The sequence below is a fragment of the Callionymus lyra genome, chromosome 5 (genome assembly GCF_982586985.1).
Source record: "Callionymus lyra chromosome 5, fCalLyr1.hap1.1, whole genome shotgun sequence".
Classification (NCBI taxonomy): Eukaryota; Metazoa; Chordata; class Actinopteri; order Syngnathiformes; family Callionymidae; genus Callionymus; species Callionymus lyra.
Genome location: NC_141822.1, coordinates 18,152,736 through 18,175,903, shown reverse-complemented (window position 1 = coordinate 18,175,903; position 23,168 = coordinate 18,152,736). Strand labels below are relative to the sequence as shown.

The following is a 23,168-nucleotide window of genomic DNA, read 5'->3' as shown; positions in this document are numbered from 1 at the left end:
ACCATACCCTGCACTGTTCCATTAGACTTCCCTACAGTATCTCAAATGATAAGAATCTGTGTTTATACTAGCAGCAGCACTTAGCCCGACTTATCTCAAGTGCTGAGAAAAGGCACAAAGACCTCCGACATAATGGCCAATTAGTTTCCTCCTTCTCTGCGAGTTTGGTTAAATTGAGGTTCGGAGTGAGCGTAGCGTGAGAGGACGGAGGAAACAAGGCATGGTCGGAAGTGTGAGGGCCAGTTAACGTGACAAAGAAAGAGGTAAATATAGACATAAGTATCCCCCCCCCCTTCCAACATTTAAAATCCAGTCATGGATGAACTTGTTCCAAATTTTAATTGAATGATTAACCAGTCCTTGTTGATTTTTAAATAAATAAAACCCTTAAGAAGGCACTAACATTTTGGAAAGGGCAAGAAAACAAGTGCAATAAAAATGCACAAAAAACGGAAAACCCTTGGAAATATGCTGAAGTAACACAGACTTAGTATAATAATATTTGTATTGTTTGTTCATTTAAATGTAAATATCCAAAGCTGTAGTAGCCGTATTTTTTTTTTTTTAAACTATATAAAAGGATAACAAATAGTCACAAAACTCTAGAAATAAAGAAAAAACAAATTCAGCCCTTAGAATTAAATGTAGTATCGCACTAGAGAAATGCCACACATCGCCCACGACTTGCTCAAGTTTCTATTTGTCTTGACTCCTCGTGTGCTCCCTTGAGAATGGCAGATCTGGAAAGCCAACAGGGACAATCCTCAGAAAGCCTTGATATTCCCAGCCCAAATATCTTTGTGCAGGCTCTGTCTGGTGGACGGTCCAGAGTTCACATTCCGCAAAAATACTGGCAACACTTGGAATTGGGTCGTAAGAAGAGCGATATTCAACTTTTGCCAAACTGGGCATGTGACTGGACTACTGTGGTGACCTCAAACAACAGTGTTTATCTTTTGTTGACCCATTTTTTAAACCCATTCCTATTGAGTTTTCCAGCCAACTTATTTCTATTACACAGTAAGCTACAATGAATGGTTCATATATTTTATATTGACCACATTGGAAATGCCCCCCTGAAACATGACAGTTATTGAGACAAGTAGAACAGTATTGTTCAGTTTGAAATCAAGGGTGAGACTTCAAGTCTCTTGAGCAGCAAGGTTTCTATTGTTTATGTCCCCAATATTTCTGAGTCAACAGAAACACTCAAATGTCAAGCTGTTGTTCTGCCAACACTGTATGAGGGGGTTTATTTTCAAGCGTAATGGAAATATTGCTCCATCAACTCTGCTTTCGATTACTGGTGTAGTAAGTAGCATTTTTTTTTATTACAAGTTGATTCAGTCCCAGGTCCACTAAGTTTAGTCTCAATACTGTGAAATATGAGGACGACAGTTTCATCATGGATTCACCAAACACAAGTTTAAACTAAGGATACAGAGGACATGATTCACAGAGAGACTGTGGTCATTTAAAAGCTGGACACCCTTGTGTTATCTCAGGGTCAAGTTGACCTGAAGGCCCGGAAACAAATGTGTTTGAGGTAATCTTTTGTGTTGCCTCTGGGTCAAGGTGAACATTTCACATTTAACAACACATTTGTTTTTTTTATGTCTTCTGGTCACCTTGAACCTGGGCTAAAACAAGGGTTAATGTAGGCCACAGGGGAATGTTTTTATAGGTTTTTTGGCAAAGTTTGTATCCCAGTGACATTTAAAATTAGTGAAAATCTAATTCTTAAGCAAATCAAACCAACACCCCTGCTGTTCCAATGATCTGCTCCAGTCTTAAATTGCTCTTGAGCAAGACCAAGCGCTATTAAAACGTCGTATTTTTAACCAGGGTCTTAGACTTGGAGATTCTCACCCCTTTAAAAAGAAAAAAAAAAGGTTTGTTAACTCACTCAGTAACACTGAAGAGTGCCAACATTCCCGTATTCTGGGAAAGGGATAAATGTATGTATTTGATGTGTGATGTATTTCTCCATTGTTCTTATACGTTTCTGAAGCTTGCCAAGATAAATGTGCATTTCTCTTAACACAAATAATTCATCTTGGAGACCCGCTCACTGCAGAAACATTCCCATGTAACTTACAATCGGTAAATTTCTTTGAAACAAACCTCTGTGTAAAGTATTTGGCAAACTCAGTGTCTTTTAACCACAATAGATCACATTTGCTTTTGCATTCGTTAGGATGAAGCTCAATCAGAAACCCCATTATTGTGCTGAATCATCACAGCAGTGGTGGATACCATTACATTTTTATTATTTTTATCCTGACCCACTTTCCGATTATCACCTCAGTGCAGAAGTCGACAAGCAAATGACAGCGATGAAAAACATACTAGGAATATGTTACAATATTTTCAAATACTCTCCAGCTAACCATTTCCATCATTTATGTTTTTAAGGTAATATTACATAATCATTTCAAAGTAAAGGGAGTTAACACTCCTGTGAAACGTTCAGTACAGTTATTTCAATTAAATAGATTCCAACCAGCAAATAATATACAAATCCTGGTCCAGCTCTTGGTATCCTCCATGTTGGATGTGAAAACCCCTGTTACCTGAATGTCCAAGTGGAATTTAGACATCCATATATATTCACAAGTGCCTTATTAATAAGACTTATAACACATTTATAAGTTTTGCACAATTAATGATGAAAGTAATTTGACTCAATACTACTTCAATCCACCATTTATTTTTTTCAAAACTGGATAGGTACTGACCACTGCAGATCAGCAACTCAATAGAGGAATTATAGAAACAAAATGTACTTTTGATTTAAAAAAATATATAACACCAACATGACATTTTGAAATACTTTATTAGTATCAGACAGCCCTCGTGACCACAACGTTACTTGTATTGACCATCAACATTTAGATTTGTTGTATCCAACTTTGTTTATGTTACATAACTTCACAACAACGTGTTTAATAGTAGCAAGATATTTCTTCATGTATCTATTGGAAAAACAAGTGGTATGGTTACCTTGGAAAGAAGAGAGCAGATAGACACAGAAAATGCAATGGTTACCATCTGTGCCTGCATACCATTGCGAGCACATTTGGTTTACTAATATCCCAAAACGTTTTGCACTAAATCTTGCCACTCCTGGAATAGATGTATATAAGTGATGTGGGAAATTATCACATGGAGGAAAGACTGTAGAAACTGTTGAGAGTACAACACTTAAACAAATAAATACAATCATAAAGTGCATTTAAAAACATATTTTAATGGGGGCTGCATGCTGGTAATGCTACCAATGTGCCAGAGGACTATGACGGAGACACAAAACACGTCAGTACAAAAACGAAATTATGAAAACATTCAGTATGCCATTTTTTTAAAGTGATCAATTTACAACATTTGGCACTGTTTCACAGATAGCAGCCAAACAAGCTAAATACAATGAGCAACTCTACCCGACTCCATTAAAGAGAAGTCTGACAAAATACAGTACACTTCAGGGAAATCTCAACAGTGAGGTTTAAAAGATGGTCACATTAAAAAAGCTTCTCGGATAAACCAGTTAATTCTGCAACTCATCGCCACTTTGCAGTAAATAAAAAAAATCTACCAGCTGAAAACGACCGCCTTTTAATGAACCTACTGAAGTTCACAACTTGTAAATGATGATTGAATATGCGATCAATGTTGGCTGATATCCATTTGTGCACATGGACCCAATTAACAGTCTGTTAAATAATGACTACAAACAGTCCAATAGCCCTTTCGTACTGTTCAATGAAAGCCTACATTTTGGATTTGTATATCAAGTTCTACAAACCCCCCGAAACATCAATGTTATTCTGTAGTCTTTGGTTCAAAGTACATAAAGCTTAAGAAACAAAACTCATGATTCACTTCCAGCAATAAATATTTACACCTCGTGTTTGGTTCTTTAAAGTATTTTTTTTGTCTTAAACATTTTGTCGGAGTGAAAATGCAGATGAAGACATGATGACAAAAGCAGATGATCTGGAAGGTGAGAGGTCAGAGTCTGTTCAACGTGCTGCACAGAGGTTAGTTTGTTCGACTGACTCACTGTTTATTTGACTAGTTTGCATGCCATCCTCCAGCAGTTGTGCTTTTTCAACATGTCTTAAACTAGACAAGTTATAGAATTTAACAGTCAGAAGTTGCCTTTTTTTTTTAAAACGTTTTTTTGATTTAAAGTTGGACAATTTTATCTCCTATACAAAGAAAAGCCGTCACATGTAATCATATAAGAAAATGTATTTTACCTTTAACTGAAATAAAACTATTGGATCTTTAACAACAACAAAAATAATCTATTTAAGATATTGCAGTGAGAACATGCCTGCTCATGAAACATTTAAAACAGTTTGTAAACCCCACAATCATTATTTGTCAGTCCAAAAGTGTAATTGGTCCATGAATATGAAAGTATTAATTCAATTATAGGCTTTATAAGACATGGTTGGTAGCTCAATAAACGTCAGTTTGTCTGCATTAAAACATCCATACCTTTTTGTTGTGCATTTAAAAGACACTATGTTAATAATGTGCCAGCAAACGGAGGTCATATTGTATCCCATACTGCACTTTGAGCCTCACACAACAGTCCTTGTAAAAATATTTCAGCAACAGAGAAATGTCATAATTCAGCAGAATAAGTTAACAGTTGATTTCAAATAAATGCTAAATGACAAGCTCAGTGTCCTACACATGTCTGCGTGTCATCTGCCAGGATTATCCAACACAAGCTTGTGTATCCTTCATTATTTCACACTTGACTGCTTTTGTCCATTCCTGCCAGACATGGCATGTGCGCCTGTGTAACCTCCGGGAGCAGTAGACACGGCAGCAGCAGATCAACGGCTCCTTTCATTTCTGAAGAGCAATTTTCATCTTACAGTGGAAGTATTTCACCACAACAACAGGAAATTTGGACAAGGTCAGATGCCTTAGTGGCAAAAGAATATGTATTTTACACATGGCATGTTGTGCCAAATCCAAAATCTTTATGGTCATAGCCACACCCGGGCCTCGCGCAACCTTTTTCGATGGAACCGACAAAAGCCTTTTTGGTGTTCTTGACTCCAAATCCAGTGCCGCTGCTTTGTAAACAAAAAGAACAGAGGCGTTTGAGGCCCTTCCTGAAGGCAGAGTTGGAGAGACTGTAGATGAGACAGTTGCAGAAGCTGTTGCTGATGGCCAGCCATGTGGTGATGAACGACACGGCGGGGTGGTGAAAGATGCCTCCGCTTTCCAACAGAAAGTAGACGATGTAGGGCAGCCAGAGAATGTAAAAGACGCTGGTGATTCGGAACAACACCATAGCATAGCGCTTGTCCGGGTACGACGACGGCTGGTGGAATTGTTGATGCTGCTGGAGTTTTTGTGATAGAAGTAATTGCGGCAACTGTCCTTGCTCCAATGCAGAGTTGTCCTTGATCACAGCGCCCGCTGTCAATCCCGGTCCTTGCAGTTGAGGACGGTACCGGGCATGCCTCTCACTGATCTCCCGGGTATGGTGTCGGCATATTTTGAAAATGTTTGCGTAAGTGAAGCAGACAGTAAGGGCCGCCGGGGCGTACAGCAGCGCCACGATGAAGGTTGTGAAGACGGGACTGGTCTTCCACTCCACGGCGCACCATTCCACCACGTCTCCGTGGTAGCCAGGTTTGCCCCATCCCAGGAAGGAGGGCAGGAACACCAGAGCGGAGTACAGCCAGATGAGGGCGATGCAGCAGCGCACACGACACGGTGTCACTAGGGTTGTGTAGGTCAGAGGTTGCGTGATGGCGATGTACCGGTCCACGCTCACGCACGCTAGCGACGCCATGGAGACCGATTTCAAAACGGATACCATGTATCCAAACACCTGGCAGGTGAGTTTGGGGTCCAGGCCCTGGAGGTGATGAAGGAGGGACAAGGAGGGGAAAAGACAGCTGACTCCCACCAGCAGATCCGCGTACGCCATGGTCTGAATGAACGCACTCGTGGTGTGCTGGCTTAACAGTGGCGCGCAGTGGAACACGAAAATGACCACCAGATTACCTGAAATGATGAGGACAGACAGCAGCAGTATGATGGAGACTTCAAGGAGGCAGGTGGTAAATATTTGGGAATAGCCAATTTCAAGAAGGCAAAATGGAGAAGAATCAGCGGAGCGGTTCAGTCCATCCAGAGAGGAATTCATCGTTGTATGCAGATGTACGTCTGAAGGGCCATTCAAGGGTACTACGAAGCCAAGGACGATGCCTTGTGAAAAAACGTGGTTATGATCAACCACCTTAGAAAAAATGAGTCCCAATGAAAAGCTCCATGTCGTACAGGACGTTAATTCCAAAAGAAGGGTTGAAGCATTCACTCAATCTGACAACAGCTCTGGATACGAATGAAGTGCCATCCGATTACAACTTGAAGATTCGTGTCATCATCGTCCGTTTCTTCGCCCAGAAACTTCCAAGGTGAGTTAATGACGATAATTCTCCAAAGGGAAAAAAAACAAAACAACCTTGTCCGTTCTTTTTGCCGCTTCCCCGGTCTTAGACCTCACTCTCCACTTGTCTCCGCTTGTGTCTGGTCCAGAGAATGAAGGTAGCAGTGAGGGTGACTTGCGTTTATAAACACACCTCAGATGGTATTCCAAAGCGAAGAAGAAGCAACTATGTCTGGAGTGGAAATGCAGGAATTCCGACGCTGGGAGAACCCCCTCTGTTCATTTATCCTCCTGTACTGTATCTCTCACTCTCCCCCTGCCTTTCTCTGTACAGAAACAGCAACACAGAGGCCCCTCCCCACCCCTGTGGCTCCAACCAATGATTAAATGCAATGGCACGAGGCTGCCTCCTTCACAACCTCCCAGGCCCTCCCCAGTCCTAGTGCCAGAGCTTCCTGAGGAGTCCTGAAGATACAATTCTAAATATGTTTTCTTTTAAAATGCTTTGTGTTACACCTGAATATATTCAACATCCTAAGTATTGTTTTGTTTTTGCCCTTCTTCAAAAAGAAACACAAACTTTTTTTCACAAAAAAGGGGTGGATAAGAGTACAGACACAAACTTCTGAGCGCAGCAAGAACGAGTTTGATGAATACTTGAGAGTAAATCACTTTTTTTTTTCCTCTGGAAATTATAAACCACCTGCCGACCGCTAACTGGCAGGTGCCTATTTGCCGGAGACTCGAGATGATAAATAGACCAAAGGAGGAATGAAACAAATATGTGAAGAAAGGTTCCGTTTAGTATTGCAAACATTGTTTCCAGAGAGACTTAAAAAACAAACAAGAAGTCTCTGTCAAGACATGTTTTGATCCTTCCTTGCACTGTCCAGTACTGACGGATAAATCATCCAGAACTTTTTACCAGAAGTTGCTGGCAGCACTACCCAGGTTTTTCCTTTCTTTCTCACATAAACAAAGATAAAACGTATAAGTTTTGGACATTCTGGTAGCTTATTTGAGCCAAATTCTTATTGTTTAAGACAGTTTGACGGGATTTAATTATATTTTCAGTGTTTAAACATTTATCAATGGCACATTTGAGATGTGCTTTTGTGAGTGGAGATACATATTCTCCCTTAGAGGGAAATAAAATGGGCTAGCAAGGTAGGGAATAAAAGCAGCAATATACAGTAATAGGAGGTAGTATATGCTTAGAAGAGGTTACATTTTTGTCAGCCATTATGTGTTAAATCCAGACCTGAGGAAATGTATTTGTTACAATATTTATTAAACAGACTTCATGGAATCTTGCTTTTTTTATATAAATTACTCTTGCGGATCATTGCTCTGAATTTTACTAGGTCAATTATAAAACAAAATGGAGTTTCCAAAGACAAGACGACTTCTGTTTTTTGGGGCTGACATTTTTTTCATGTTTACCTTTATGTTGGACTCTCCTGCTCCAACTTTTTTCAAGGGCTTATAAAACTATAAATTCAGGGGTTTACGATCTAATGATTGCATGTGTTTGCGGGGCACACGGTACTGAAATAAGTAGCAATTGCTGGAAGGCTTAATGCTGCACATCGTCTTGTACAGCAGGATAGAGACCTGAACACTCATCGCACACCAGGCTGCACCTTTTCCAGCCGGCACTCTTGTGCTTTCATGCATCCCCTCAGCCCACCGCACGAGGAGCTAAAAATAGACGACCGAGGAGGAGAAGAAGAAGAAAAAGAAGGGAGTTGAAGGAACAGAAACCCCCCAACAATGGTGTCTGTAGGAGATCGACGAAGATAGAAATACAACAGGGCAAAAAGTCTGTCCAGGTTTCTATCGGAGGTTTCAAAAAGTAATCCCTTAGCTGTTAATTAAACTTCAGAGCAGGACAAGAAAACTGCTGATCAGTTCTCTGTTACTGATAATAACTTTTGTCTACTGTGTATCATCATGTTGTGTTGAGTTGATTACAATTGTATGTCATCATCACTGGTTACAAAAATAGAGCCCGTCAACACAATCATTTTTCTTTTTAATCAGACATCCATCTGCAGATGGTGGAGACACTCATTTTTATTTACTCCTTAACCATGTCATTCTAGGACAGGCAGCACGTCTATTCTCGAGGCTCTGGTGGAAAAAATAACTTTAGACCACATCCTCATTGGTATAATTCAAACTTTATGAACCCAAATGTGAGTTGAAAGAGGATCGTAAGATGACAACAAAGGCTTCAGACGATGACTAAATTATTTTCATCTGGTGGCACATATTTTAAAAAATGTAACGAAAACAAATGTTTGTTTTAGTGCATACGTAGTTTTAGGTTAATAACGTCAAATGAGTTATTTGACCAAAACAAATTAAGATGCTTTTCTAAAACAGAAAAAGATTTCTTTTTTTTTCTCACAACACACACATGTGTACCATAAGCAGGCTCTTGTTCCAGCTTAATGTCTTGCATGCGGGTTTCTTGAAGTAATTGAAATGATAAGAACTCTGAAAATAGAAACGATAAGAGACAACAGATATGACTCTGCAAACACACGGAGATATGAAATGAGCTGAGAGAGTCAAGAACAAATTATGAAAAAGATCTAGAACTTCTAGAACAAGTGTTGAGCATTATGTTGAAATCACAATCAATGCTTGACTCTTAACATTGAAAATATTTAAGAAAAACTTTTAAAACTGATGTATAATAATGTTTTCTTGTCAAACAAAAAAGTGGGTCACCTTAGCACTGTTCCAAACATGGGCCCACATGTGGAGGTCCTCCCCATTTGTCAATATTGTAAACCAGCTGCTCAAACAAAATGGCAAGAAACACCTTCTGTTTATTCTTTGTCTGAAAAAAAAGCCTTCCTCAATTAACTTCAATTGAGTTTCATGCTCCGGATGCAGTTTCAAAAACATTACAGACATTAGAAACAGCATAAGCAACCCCCCAAAAAATGCTTGTTAGTTCTGAATGAAGCCAGGAGGAATTAATCACCATTTTCTTGCACCAATTCTATCAAAATCTCACTTCACTAAGGAATTCTTATTGTTTTGGCAACAGACAAACAAGTGAATAAACTGTTAGGGTGTTAAATGTGCAACAAAAAAGGAATTAAAAAATTACAAAAAAAAAACATTATATATATTTTTATAAAATAAATTAATTGTTTGCAAGAAATACAAATCTGAATATCCGTAATCCGTAAACAAATCTTTTGACTACCATGGGTTCACATGTTTTCTTATGAAAGAACCTCGTCACGGTACTGAGAATTAAAACAAAGCAGAGGTTGAACACATCTTGTGATCATGCCTAGAGAGATAACAAGAGCACAGAGGATCCAATTTTCCAAGACTAAATATGTCAAGCACTGGGAAAGATTAAATTCAACATGATTATAATATTTGTCACCAGGGTTATTGCTGCAACTTAAGGTAAACCTGGATTCAAAGGCTTAAAACAGGCTAATTTTTGACTAAAGTGTGTGTGTGTGTGTCTATGCGGTCTGGTCGCTTATCCAGGGAGTGTCATGTATGTGTGCCACTGCAAATGTTTGTGTGTGTTTGTCTACATATACCTACTGTACACGTCTTTAAGTGTGCTCAGCACACCGTTTATTAAAGGTTAGGCTCATGTTTTTTCGACACTTATGCATCTATACCTTGAGTTGTATCTTGGGTTCCACATTTCTTTGTGAAGCTGGAAGAGAGCCAGCTTACCGCCAAAACTAAAACATGGTTTCTCCAAACTTAGTAACCCCTTCGGTCCATGTTACTCAAATGTTTCCCTTGATAAAGCTAATACAGAATGTGGGTCATGACCACAAGCGTCTAATCAGTGTATTGTCTCGTGGTGGCATGTTAATTAGTCAGCATTCAGACATGGACGGGTACGTCCAGTACTTGGCAGCGTGTGCTCTTGTATCAGGGAATTCAAAGGGAAAGAATGGGTTACATTACAAGAGCATGAGTCCGCTCCATTCAGCAGGGCGTACCAAGATACGTAGATGAACATAATGTCCAGATAAAAGGGAGCCGGTGAATTCCAAAGACTTAGGACGAAGCGTACACTTGAAAATATCCTGATCTCACAACATCAATAGAACATGTCTTTACTAATTATAAGTAAATTCTATCGAAATTAAGAGACATCAAAAACCAAGTGCCTTATAAATCAGGATAAAACTGACCCGTCAAGTAAATATTCGCAAATGCAGATATTTTTAGCCATCTTCTCCAGTCTCGTTGGAGAGAAAAACATAAATCCTCTGATAAACCTGCACGTGTTCGCCACACACTTCGTGGCTGACGTACAACCTGGAATGCAATAAATTCCAGCATCCTGTCCATCAATGCAGTGGCTCCATGATCCACAGTTATTGTTGGGCAGAGCTAAAGTTGGAATTCCAGTCATACCACTCACGTTTTTCTGATTCAGCATTGCCTCGACCAAAAAAACTGAGGCAGAACGGTTAAAAATAAAAAAAAATAAGGGGAGCGATGAAGGAACTGGCCAACGACAGAAAAAAGACAGACACGGAAAAGGAGAAAAAGGCAAAAGGAGAGGAAAAAGACCCAACATCTTGTCACCACCTGGAAATCAACTCAAGTCTCTGAGGGGTCAAAGTTTATACAAGTACTGGTCAAAAACTGAAGCCTAGAGAATGTGCCTGGTTTATGATAGATTCCCGGAAAGACTTGAAGACTGTGACGTAGACTGCATTTACTAACCATTGAGTTCATTCAATTTAAAACGGTACCGAAAAACAGAGTTGAGCTTAAAAAAAGAGGATTTAATGGTCAACCTTACCTTGGTGATCAGAGTGCGGTACTCTTCTACCTGGTGGTCGTTGTTATGGCAACCTGCCAGCAGCTGCCACACTTCCCCACGGAGAGCCTCAGGAATTCCACTCCGCACCAAAGCTGGCAGCTGCCTGGGACGCACTGACAAGTTTAGGTGCCTATAGAACGAGGGAGAAAAGAAGTCCAGAAATTAGTCACTTAGGATCAAAGGTTCTTTATTAAGAAAAATCGTCAGAAGTTGTAAATTATTTAGTTCATCTGGTCTGAAGTGACTCCATTTTTTTTTCCAATGCTGTATTCAGTAGTAGTCATGAACAATTTTATAATTTGCTCACCAGGAATACATCCATTAACTTGGTAGAATAAATGGTTTTATCATCATAAACTCCATTCATTGTTTTATTATCATATATCCAAACCATCCGAGTCTTGGCATTGGAGTCAAACTCATTCAGCCCTGAGTGCTACATTAACAAGTCTCAAATCAGAACTCAAAGTCGTTTAAACATGAAAAAATGGACGTCAAATACTGAAATGACGGATATTGAATAAGTCATAAATCATGTGATTCAGTTGATAAATGAAAGCGTATCTCCACATCCTACTCCCGAGGGAATTAATCTTTTCCTGTCTGTGTGTGCAGAGATATTCATCAGTCTGTCTCTGAGTTCCGTAGAAAACAAACGTCAAATGTGTATCGTAATGTAATGTGTATTTTCTTCCCAGAATGTACTTGGAGAAAGCTCTTTTAAAATTTGAGCAGAGACAATTAACTGGCCATTTTTATGAGCCTCTGCAGCATGCCTGTTAGACTGTGTAGCATTATTTTAATGCGCTCTTTATTGTACCGTAGTAAACGTTCCTCGGCAGCTCAGTTCAGACTCAGCATCCTCTGGAAGTGCCGTCTTTGCAGGGTCCGTTTAATGAGGCCTGATGTGTAGAAGCTCCGGGATTAACCCCTGTAGCCGGCCATATCTTCCAGCTCTTTTTTGTTCATATTCAACACTTACATATGATAAATAATAGGCCCCAATTAAACTACAATATACCTCAACACCGACATTTTTGAGTGTTTTGTGCAACAAAAAAAAAGGCATTTGTGATGTTATTTTTGGTAAGCAATATATAATACATTACATATATTAGCATGTGGGGTCGACTAAGAGCCAGAGCGCAAAAGTCATTAACTGGAAGGTATAAAAAAAAAAAAAGCTACATTACTTTTTTATAGTTGTTGTTAAATATACAGTAGTTACATGTAATTTTCCATTAAAATGTGTGGTTTTAAAAATCTTTATTGTTAAGAGAGATTAGTAATGAGTAATCCTATAATAGGAACATTTTGCCAAAAGTTTTTTTCTGATTTGATTCCATTAAAACTAGGATCTCAATTTTAAGTTTCATAACTGTGATGTTAAAGCATGTACATTTAACATTAGTCAAAGATAAGTCAAGTTATGAATTGTTCAAATGCAAAACATAGGGACAGGGTATAGGAAACATAAATATGCATAAATATGAACATTTTATTTGAAGACTAATTTAACTAAACAGAATATTTTACATTAAAGTATCTGTTAAGGCATATAAAGGAAATCATCCGTTTTTATAATAACTCTAATTTCCACTCCTTCCTTGTCACATTTGTTTACTTGCCATGTGCCAGGTTATGCAACACATGGCATTTTCTGCTCAGAAAAAAAAAAGTATATACTGGTGTGGAGGCTTGTGTCCATGTGACGAAAGTAATGGCAGGCCTGCTGAGGGGCATTGGTCTGTAAAAGACTTTCTGTTCCACTCTTTCCTCCCTTCAAGTCCTGCCCTACCACAGCACCTCTGTTTAATCACACCACCCCCGCCATCCCCCTCCTACAGGCGCAACACACAGAACAAACAAGCATTCAAGACTTGCGGACAATCTGCAATCTGTGGACGGCATGATGATCTTATGATTATTCTTTTCTTGGCTTAATTTATTTGGACACCGAAGCTTTTCTCCGGGGGAGAAAAGATGATGCATTAGCGGTTGACGACACAGGTCTTGTGTTTCGCTAAATGCCATCAAAAACAATCTTAGGCTTCGATAACCGCCGTTACAGTTTCTTAGAGTCATCAGATAAAGCTGACATTTCTAAGAGCTGACTTGAGATTCTTCCTGATATATTTGATTTATCTTTTTTTTTTTCAATGAATGTATAACCTTTTTATTGTTCCTTACTTTAGTTTTAACTGATATGTAGTTATTAACAAACAAGTAGGCCTGTTCCTGGAGTTCCCATAAATGATTTACTGTAAGTAAGATTTTACAAATTGGTGTCGTGCAATAGTCAAACCAAGATGAACGACTAAGCAGAAACTCTTCTACAGAGCTGTCAATCTCCAACACAGAGGGACAAAACAAATAGCACTGGCTAACCATGAAAGTGTATCCATCTATCTATCTATGGACATTTATTAAATATTCTGTTCTACTTTGGCTTGTTATCAAGTGTTGCCGTGCTTTTTGGAGCTGCAAACGGTGGGAGTGCGTTTTGACCAGAGGGCAGGTCATGATGGACATCATGGTATCATGCCACAGGTCATGTGTTCTCATCAGGGTGTCACAAGATTGACATCAATAGGTAGGTATGTGACCTCCTCAACCATGTCCGTCGGTCGAACCCTTTAACCTTTTATCTTCCGTTAGCTACTGCAGAACAAAGAGACTGTACAGCTGCAGATGTGTCGTAACATTATTTCACAGCACTTACTTATATATAGGATAAAGAGGCTTTTCAATGAGATAAATCAAATTAGATACATACTTTCTCCTTAATTTTATAATTTTGAAGTAATAGACCAGTTGTCTGATATTAACTTTGATCTCTATGGAATGTGTCTATGTTTAAGCAGCTTGCATTTTGAGCAAACATCTCTGGAATATTCGTTTTTACTTGGATGGAATAATTGATGCCTGAACCGAGTTTATTTGACACCCCGCTTGGGTGGACGGTGAAGCCCAAATTTGCTTTCTCCAAGCTAGAGAATCTACTTCACCCAAAAATGTTAGAGATGGTAATTCAAAGGAGGACGATCTCGATCTCAGTTCCACACTTGAAGTTTTATTTTTACAATAAAGAGACTGTATTTCCATGAACTTAAACTCCATCTTTTAACACAAGACACTCTGGTTTTCCTCCTCAAAGCACATCTGCTTTCCCATCTTTTATTCAATTCCCTTTCATCTTCATCCAGGTTTGAGTGTTTTTTCGTCAACAATGGAAACAGTAAAATAATATTCAATAAAACACGGACCATAAGTAAAACCACTCACCACTTGGACAGCAGGTCACCCCAGGTCTCCAGGATCTTCTCAGCGCACTCCTTAGAAACGTCTCCAGAGCCACTTAACAACGGTTCGTCGTTATCTGAGGGAGAACATACATGTTGACAATGAAGAATTTAGAAAAACACCAGTGAATCTCAACACAGAGCTGATCACTGCATGGATAATTCAAATGCTTGTCTATGGAAAAGTGGTTTTGGATAATCAATTATTCAATTTCTAACTGGAAACTCTCTATTCACACTTTTGCAACTTTAAGAACTTGCTTTAATAAGCAGTCATACGCTTTGGGAAAGAGGAGACCAACAAAATAAGCATGACTTCCTCGCCGCTGGCGTTATAATTACATATTGTTTTTTAAAACCACACCACTGTTGGCTATGTACTCCTCAGGAATCAGTACAAACAGTTCTGCAACACAGCATCTGATCTCCCACGAGACGCTGACTCCTGCAGACCACAAGTCTAAATCTGGCCCGGCTCGGGAAGAGAGAGTCGTTACCTTTTGTAAGTCATCAAGGCCCAGGAAAACGGTTTGCCAGCTCTTAAAAAATATACTTATCAGTAGCTGTTTCCATATCAATATAGTTGATATATAATCGTGTCTGTGTAATGTTTATAAACATGTAAGAACCCTTCGTTGATTATGTTCCCTCGAGTTCATTTATCCGCAGGCTCGCCATGGATTCTTCTTAAAACTGTTGAATCAACATAAACCTTTGACCTCTTATTCATTCACTCATTGTCCGTCATGTAAACCAGGAAATAGCCATTTTCTTCCCTCAGGGGCCACAATTTATTCTGGAACTGTTGAAGACGAATCACTTTCAGCAAAACACTTTTTAAAAATGAAAAAAAGAGAAAATCTTGTACACAAGTGTGAGTCAGAGAATATTTAAAGAATATTTCGATGGTTGGCTCAAAGTAAAGTAAATAAATACATTTTGATACTGTGACCTGTAAAGATGTTAGAGCTAAGCTTGTTAACAGTAATTATCGATGTGAATGAAAATTAAATCTGATGCTATTTTGTTCGACACCCCTTCAAATAATAAAACTAAAAATGTAAAGACGATATAAAAACACTTTATTTTGAAATATATATGTAAGCTTCAATTTTTTTGAAAGGGAAGAAACACAAACAAGAAAAATAAAAGGAGGAATGTGGAAAATGAAAGAAAACAACAAGGAAAAGTAATAGTTAATGAGTGTTGCGTAAGGCCTCCAGGCTGACCTTTGACCAGGTCTGACTTCCAAGAATGAGACGAGTGAATCGTACAATTGTATTATTATTGTTCTTCTGTCCAACTAAAGTGTGTGTTTTCGTACTACTGTTTTTGTTGTAATCATAAATAAGATAATGTATTATTGTGTTTATTTTATTGTTCTTATTCATTAATATTTAGAACTATTTTTTATTATTTTAACATGTGTACTACTTTATGTCTAATCTTATGGGAAGAAAAAGGCAATATCTGATCATATCTTACTGTTGTTGAGCATGGATAAAACTTGAGCACCTGAAGCAGGCGTCATAAAATGTCGACAACATCCAATCATTACCTTCCTCTTCGTCATCCTCGGGCGGTGAGGGAACCATGCCACCAGGCCCACTGGGAAGCACACCAGGACTGGCTGTCGTCTTTCGCTTCTCTCGCTCGCTTTCACTTTCCAAACTCACAACTTCATAAAGTGTGTCGGAGGAAGGACTCTTGCGCTCCTTACGCTCCATCTGATGATGAACGCCAAAGTTAATCAGCGACAGATCGAAACCAATCGAAACAATGATGATGATGATAAAAATGACTGAAATATAAAGTGTTCTTACAGTGACAACAACTAGTATCACCTTATTTCCCGACTCAAAGTTTGGCCTATTTAAGAGCGCTCGGACTGACGTACCTGTCTGAGTTTCAAGTAGAAGGTCTCAGTGTGGTTGCGCTTGCTGAAGGGCCAAAACAGCCTGTCGTTCGGGGAGCAGACTCTGACCCGCGTCTCCAGCAGAAACCGGACCGGTTCCTCTACCTCAGTGATCACCAGGTCCACCGCCGTCGTCATGTACATGAATTTATCTAGAGAAGAAAGTAGGACATTTGAATTTTCCTTTATTTAATCAGAAAGTCATAGATACATATAAATAGGTTTTGATAATCAGTCAATTTTCTGAAGAGAGTGTAATGGCTTTTTTAAATTGAATATAATTTTTCCACTGGATAGAGGACGGAAGCCAAACTAGGATCTTAAATTAAGAACAATTGAACTTCAGGCGTAACAAACCTGACTGCTTTTATTATGATTAGAACGACAAACTGACCGGCCGGAGTTTATTATTATTTTTGGAGCTTTTTTTTCCCCAGTTGTTACCTTTAGGTGTTTCCTCGTTCACAGCCTGGAACTGAGGCGTGTTGGGGTTCCAGCTTCCTGTGATGATGTAAGACTTCCCATCGGAGCTCTTTCCCATTGACTCCTTCAGGCACAAGTCAGGAAAGGTTAGCTAACCCTCAGCGACCAACATGTGTGTGTGTGAACCCAGATGTACAGACTCTCACCCACCAGGTCAAGAAGGTGCATGTCACTGTTCTTCACATTCTTCCCCGGGCTAAGAAGGAGACCAAAGCACCTGACATAGAGGGGGCACACACACACACACACACACACACACAAGAGAGAAAAGGGAAAAAGAAGGTAATAACACGATTATATAAGTGAGCAGGGCAGAAAAAGTACTGCAAAAGTGCAGGAACCAGACACAGAAAAATAAATCTCCGAAGAGTAAAACTGCTGTTAAAACATCAAATATCTTACTTAACCGATTCCCTAACACGGAGCAGACGATGGTGGGTATTAAACACTGGCCTTCAATCTCCATCTCCTCCGAGTTCATCGAAGAATAACAAACCACCGTGAAAAGGGAAGTCCGTAAAAATAGCAGTGGAATGTTTAAATTCAACAGATTCATTCAACCGTGGAAAACGGGAGCCTCGACCAAAAGACTTGCATCAATCACCTTCTTATAGTTGTGCTGGAACACATAAACCTGACACAGCTGACACGGCACTACTGAATCAAACCCCGTTTTGGGAAATAATTAAAGCTGCAGAACGGCTTCTTTGATTTTATTAAAAAAGATATTTCATGCATCAGAGCTTCCACTTGTATAATATGTCCCAGTGACAATGATAAGGTAAACGCAAATCAACTTTGAGCTTAAATAATGCAGTTTTATTATTCTAGCACTTTTAGTATTATATCAAATAGTACTCAATTTTACAGCTGGTTTCAACAAGGTCCAATTCTTACTGTTTTCAGGCAAAAATTGTCCCTTTATTAGTAGCAAAGACTTAAAAAATTAAAGATGAAAATCATTTTCATCTGCATTATCACGTCAACTGATGCGTTCACATGTGTTTTAATTACTTTGAAAATAAAAAGTAGTTTAGGGCAAACGTTGAAAAGATTTTGTTGAAGTTCTGGTTTTGTATACCTAAAATATTATTAAATTGGACGGATAGGTCGGTGTCAATTTATTGTAAATCGATTAACTTTATTAATTCCTCTGGAAATTAGATTTCCAGTACACAGCAGACAATAGAAGGTACAGCCAGATTAGTAAGATCAAGATCAAATTAAATGATTATTAATAATAATAATGATATATGATTGATAATTAATATATTATTATTTAAATAAGATAAAATAATAATTTATCAGCCTTTTGAGTTGGTTTAATTAGCTGGTTGATCATGTTTAAAATAGATTTAGGTGAAGGCCTTAATCATGTGATTAAATTGATCAAAACATTTAGCAGCACTTAAATATATATATTGATTTAATACAGAATACAGTTGCTGGACTAAAATATCTGTTGAACTCTGATGATATTAGCTAAAGAATTATAAATGTTTATCGTTTGAAGCTCACAAATTCTTCGCCCATGCGTATAATATCCTGTATATCATTATATCAAATACATATAACTGTTTTGATGAACATATACTGTTATATCCACCTTTTTTTTCCAACAAGAGTCAGATGGAATGGAGGACTGAGATCTTGTGCTCTTCTAAGAAAAACCAGTAAAACACTAGAGTGTGCACATCATTCTATCAGTTATCTCCTCCCTAATGTGAGGGTCGTAAAACAGTGTGTCCCTGTGTTTCTTTTTACCTTTCAATGGCCAGTTCTTTATTAGAGGTTTGCTGAACATAGATGACAATCTTCTTGTCCATCCCCGCACGCAGTTTGAAGCTCTGCTTATCCTTGTCTTTGGCCACGGCACTGATGTTTGAAGGGAGAAAGACACGCAGATGTTAACAAGCAGAAAAGTTGTTTAAGATTTGAGCAAGATCAGTGAAACTGTTACATTTGACCTCTCCTCCAGAACCACAAATGACATTGACTTAAACACATCCTAATTGAAAGAAATTACTACATTTGAAACACGAGTGTCTAAATCAAATCAAGATTTAAAGATTAAGAGTCTAAATCTGGTTCCCTTCTGTCTACTATAAGACAAACTAGTAACCTTTAAACATTCGTGGTCAGATTTTCCAGCCATAAAACTTGACATTTAAATGTCAAATTACTATAAATCACAGTAGAAAGTCTATTATAAAAACCTTAAGTTTAACATATTACAACTCAGAAGCCTGAAGTAAAATATTTTATTCAGCTTTTATGTAAAATAAACAAAGGAGAATATTGTGGTATCTTGCTTACAAAAGGTAGTGGCGTGCATGTGAGTGCACGACTCAAACATGCACAACAGATCTAATGAGGAGGAAATACACACCGGCTAAAAATAGAAACACTCATTTTCTTGTTTAACAAATAAGCAACTTGTTTGCGAGTGTGTGGAAGTCAGTCTATAATTTAAGAACTAAATAAATAACATGGGAAGGATGAACGCAGCAAACAAACGAGGACTTCTGTGGTGGTGAATGTTTCTTTTTTTAAACATTGCATAATAGCAGGAGGTCGAGACCTTGAGCTTCATCTGCTCCATTCATGCAACAAACTTTAAAAGGCAACTAAAGGTTTGTCACAGAGCGGCATCAATCCCAAAAGTCTCCACCTCAAAGGGACTTGTTGTATAAACAAAGCGGGTTGTGATTACAGCTGGCTGGAGGTAGGAGTGAAGCTATTATTACGTCTTAATGGACTCCGCTCTCGTAACCTCTCGTTCGCCAAGATTTCAGACGGGGGAGAAAAATATTCAAAACATCATCATGATGAGCGACTTACTGCATCTCACTTTTATGATGGAAATATTCAAACAGAACTTAAACTTTATAAAGTAATACGTTCAGAACATCATCATGATGAGAGACTTACTGCATCTCACTTTTATGATGGAAATATTCAAACAGAACTTAAACTTTATAAAGTAATACGTTCAGAACATCATCATGATGAGAGACTTACTGCATCTCACTTTTATGATGGAAATATTCAAACAGAACTTTATAAAGTAATATGTTCAGAACATCATCATGATGAGAGACTTACTGCATCTCATTTTTATGATGGAAATATTCAAAAAGAACTTAAACTTTATAAAGTAATACGTTCAGAACATCATCATGATGAGAGACTTACTGCATCTCCGAGAGGAAGCAGTTGGGTTTTAACATTAGTTGTCCTTTAACTAAAATCTGAATAAATGTAGTAAAATGAGTGAGTTTGTTTCAACAATTCTGTTTTTTTTTCCTATTCTATTTTGCAGGCTGGACTAGGAAGATTCAAGAATAAATACAAGTCAATTGTCCATTTTATTTGATATTTGGTATTCAGTTAAAATACCAAAGTTAAGCGCAAGATGTGTGATGTTTAAAATCCACCACAGGCCATCGATTTTGGATCATCTTTAGAATATACCTGAAGGTACCCTTTCCATCATCTTCCTTGACTTCGAGGCTGACCGTGAAGGTAAACAAGTCACTGTCCGGGGTCAGTGGAGCCGCCTGCTGTGATGACAAGAGCGCCCTCTTCGCCGAGCGCCGAAAAGCTGTTGCGAAGCTGTACAGTATCCGACTCACCTACAGGGGACAAAAAAACGGACATGAACAAAATAAATCTGACAGGATAAGGTTTTTTTTCTGCTCCAACACCGACTCCAGACAGTGAAGGTAAAAGTTAAAGGGGTTATTTTTTAGCTGTAAACAATCAGTGTTACATCTCGTATTATCCGGAACAACCACGATGTGGTCTAGATGATAGAGATTTCCCATTCTAGAAGAAGTTTTTTGACTATTCATTGTCAGCAGACATGTGTGTTAGATAATCGTTCCCTCCCGAATAGAAGCCCCCAGCAGAGCGGTTTTAGATTCCAGGAAACATCAGAACTTGGGGGTATTGGATGATGTGGTCCAATTTTAATTATCAATAAATAACAATGATCTTTTGTCTTGGTTTTTTTTAAGGGGGAGCCTCAGTAGAAAATAGGATTTAACCCTTGAATGGCTTTTGTTTCTTCTTTGCATTTGACATTGGAGGGCTGTTTGTTTATTAATCAACAATTCCACATCTGGATGTAAGAAGTAAAGATGAGTTCAGTTTAATGACAGAGCCCCCGTGTGTCTCGGAAAGTAATCCTAGCCAACAGTTTCACAATAGATTTATTGTTCTAAAGTCCTCACATCAACGCCACGGTTAGCAAATGTCTCCAATTGGCCTTTTTATTGCCATTGTGGGGTGGAAGTGAGTAATGCGAGAGCACGGAGTGCTGAATTATTACAGGCCATTTGTTCTTGCTTGATGAAACAATAACTTTACAACGCTGCACAGTAGTTATAAGAATATAATTACATTCATTATGTATCGGGCAAGAAATCCTTTCTTACGAGCAGGCGGACGACGATTGCTACCATTGTTAGAAGTGTTCAAAAATGTTATACGCAATCAAGAATGCCCGAGTACTATGTCGCTCTTAGGTACATTTTTAACAGGGCTCTCGAACTCAAATACAAAGTGGGCCAAAAATTAAAATAAGGACAAGGTCGTGGGCCAAACTAAATATTTTTTGAAAAATTGCAATGCAATTCAGCACGTTTTCTTTTATTTTGAGATGTTTGATGTTAAAACCTTTTCAATAAAGAGATTTATCTCATTTATTTTATTCTAAAATATTGAATCCAGAACAAGCATAAACAAAGAGAAACAACATTTAAAATAAATAACACTGTCATAACTATAGTCTAGCTTTCAACCTCCTTTTAAATGTAGGCCTATGCTTTTTTTTAACAGTCCAACAATCAAACAGCCAAAAACAACAATTTATTTCAATGAAAATCTTTCAACTTTGAGCCTTTAAGTAAAAATTCATCCAAGTTCAGTTTTAGCTACACTGTGATCTAAGCCTCTCTGCTGCACATGGATCCAAGTCAGATACTTGGCATCTCTTCTTAGAGGCAAGCTCATCAAAGTCTGGGGCCAAGCTCTGAGCTGAGGAAATTCTCAGGACTGAATAAAGGTGTTCGTCAGTGAGACGACTCCTGCCTGGTGTTTTGTTCATCTTCATCAAAAAGAAGAGTTGTTCACATAGATGTGTGCTGCCGAATGTAGAGAGCATTTGAGCAGCTCGGGCTCAGAGTTGGGCTTCATACTTTGATTTGAGCCGTCATTACACTGGAGCTTAATCAGCTCCATTTGGAGATCGGTCGGTGCGCTATCATTTATGAGGACAACATCGATGGTTTTATACTGAATATTTTAATCCGCTATTTTACGCTATTTAAAATAAACTGTAAAGGAATTATAACTTGTTTTTAGCGATCTTTTTTGCAACAACGTTTGATCAAAGTGAAGCTGCAGAATGAAAGCAGCTGAAGCAGTGTGATCACGTGACTGGAGAAAAACACACCATATAAATACACCGTCTCATGATTTGTTCATTCGTCATTTGTAAATGTAATAAGAACTTGTGTGTGTTGCAGTTGCGTCACACATTTATATGAAACTCAGACGGTCAGATCATCTTCCTCATCAATACTCAGCACTTTAAGTCACTGATTTACAGTTTTATTCTTGTTAAACTCATTTTGAGACATTTCAAATAAGCCCCTGATCGTCTGTAAAAAAAAGTATTCACGTTAATAATTGTGTATATAAAATATAAATATTTACACAGGAGCTTGTTTGCACTATTTAAAAGTAAGTATTTGGTCCATGTCAGACATGTTTAAATGAATGAATATAAACTGTTCATCCAGTTTAAATTCATGTTTTCATTAGGTTTTTTTTGATCGCAGAGATAAAAATCACAAACACATTTAAATATGATTTAAATATGTAATATGGATTACAGTTACCAGACATATTTAGTAGAAGAACTACGAACTTCTTTATACAAGAGGCTATTAGTGTTTTGTATTTAATAGTGTCGTCGTATGTTATATTCTTTCGTTATAGACACGATTGCTCCACACACAAGGTTTGTCTTTTACGATGATGAACATATAGTCTGCCTCCCTCTGCTCTCGAACGCTCCTGTTTTCTCCCTTTTCGTCTGGCCATTTTCCCTGAGGGCTGGAATACATTCAAGTGAGGTGACTCGTAACTTTCCTAATGCATTGTAACACAGAGGAGGGGGCGTGCGGTCTTGAGGCTGAC

General features: G+C 38.3%; 2 protein-coding genes across 5 annotated transcripts in view; both read right to left on the bottom strand.

Moving 5' to 3' along the window:
- The window catches only part of rabgap1 (RAB GTPase activating protein 1), a 59,306-nt gene that overhangs the window by 24,233 nt on the left and 11,905 nt on the right, over window positions 1-23,168 (bottom strand). For all 4 annotated transcript variants that reach the window (XM_087791298.1, XM_087791301.1, XM_087791300.1 and 1 more), the window contains 8 exons: window positions 20,436-20,596; window positions 18,726-18,836; window positions 17,112-17,178; window positions 16,923-17,025; window positions 16,461-16,630; window positions 16,122-16,290; window positions 14,547-14,640; window positions 11,241-11,391 (listed from right to left, as the gene is read on the bottom strand). In XM_087791298.1, coding sequence (XP_087647424.1) covers window positions 11,241-11,391; window positions 14,547-14,640; window positions 16,122-16,290; window positions 16,461-16,630; window positions 16,923-17,025; window positions 17,112-17,178; window positions 18,726-18,836; window positions 20,436-20,596 — 1,026 coding nt within the window. The remainder of the gene's footprint in view (window positions 1-11,240; window positions 11,392-14,546; window positions 14,641-16,121; window positions 16,291-16,460; window positions 16,631-16,922; window positions 17,026-17,111; window positions 17,179-18,725; window positions 18,837-20,435; window positions 20,597-23,168) is intronic.
- LOC148079652 (putative G protein-coupled receptor 21) lies at window positions 2,917-6,716 on the bottom strand. The gene has a single exon (XM_087791295.1). The coding sequence runs from the start codon at window positions 6,182-6,184 to the stop codon at window positions 4,970-4,972; it is 1,215 nt and encodes a 404-aa protein (XP_087647421.1). The 5' UTR covers window positions 6,185-6,716; the 3' UTR covers window positions 2,917-4,969.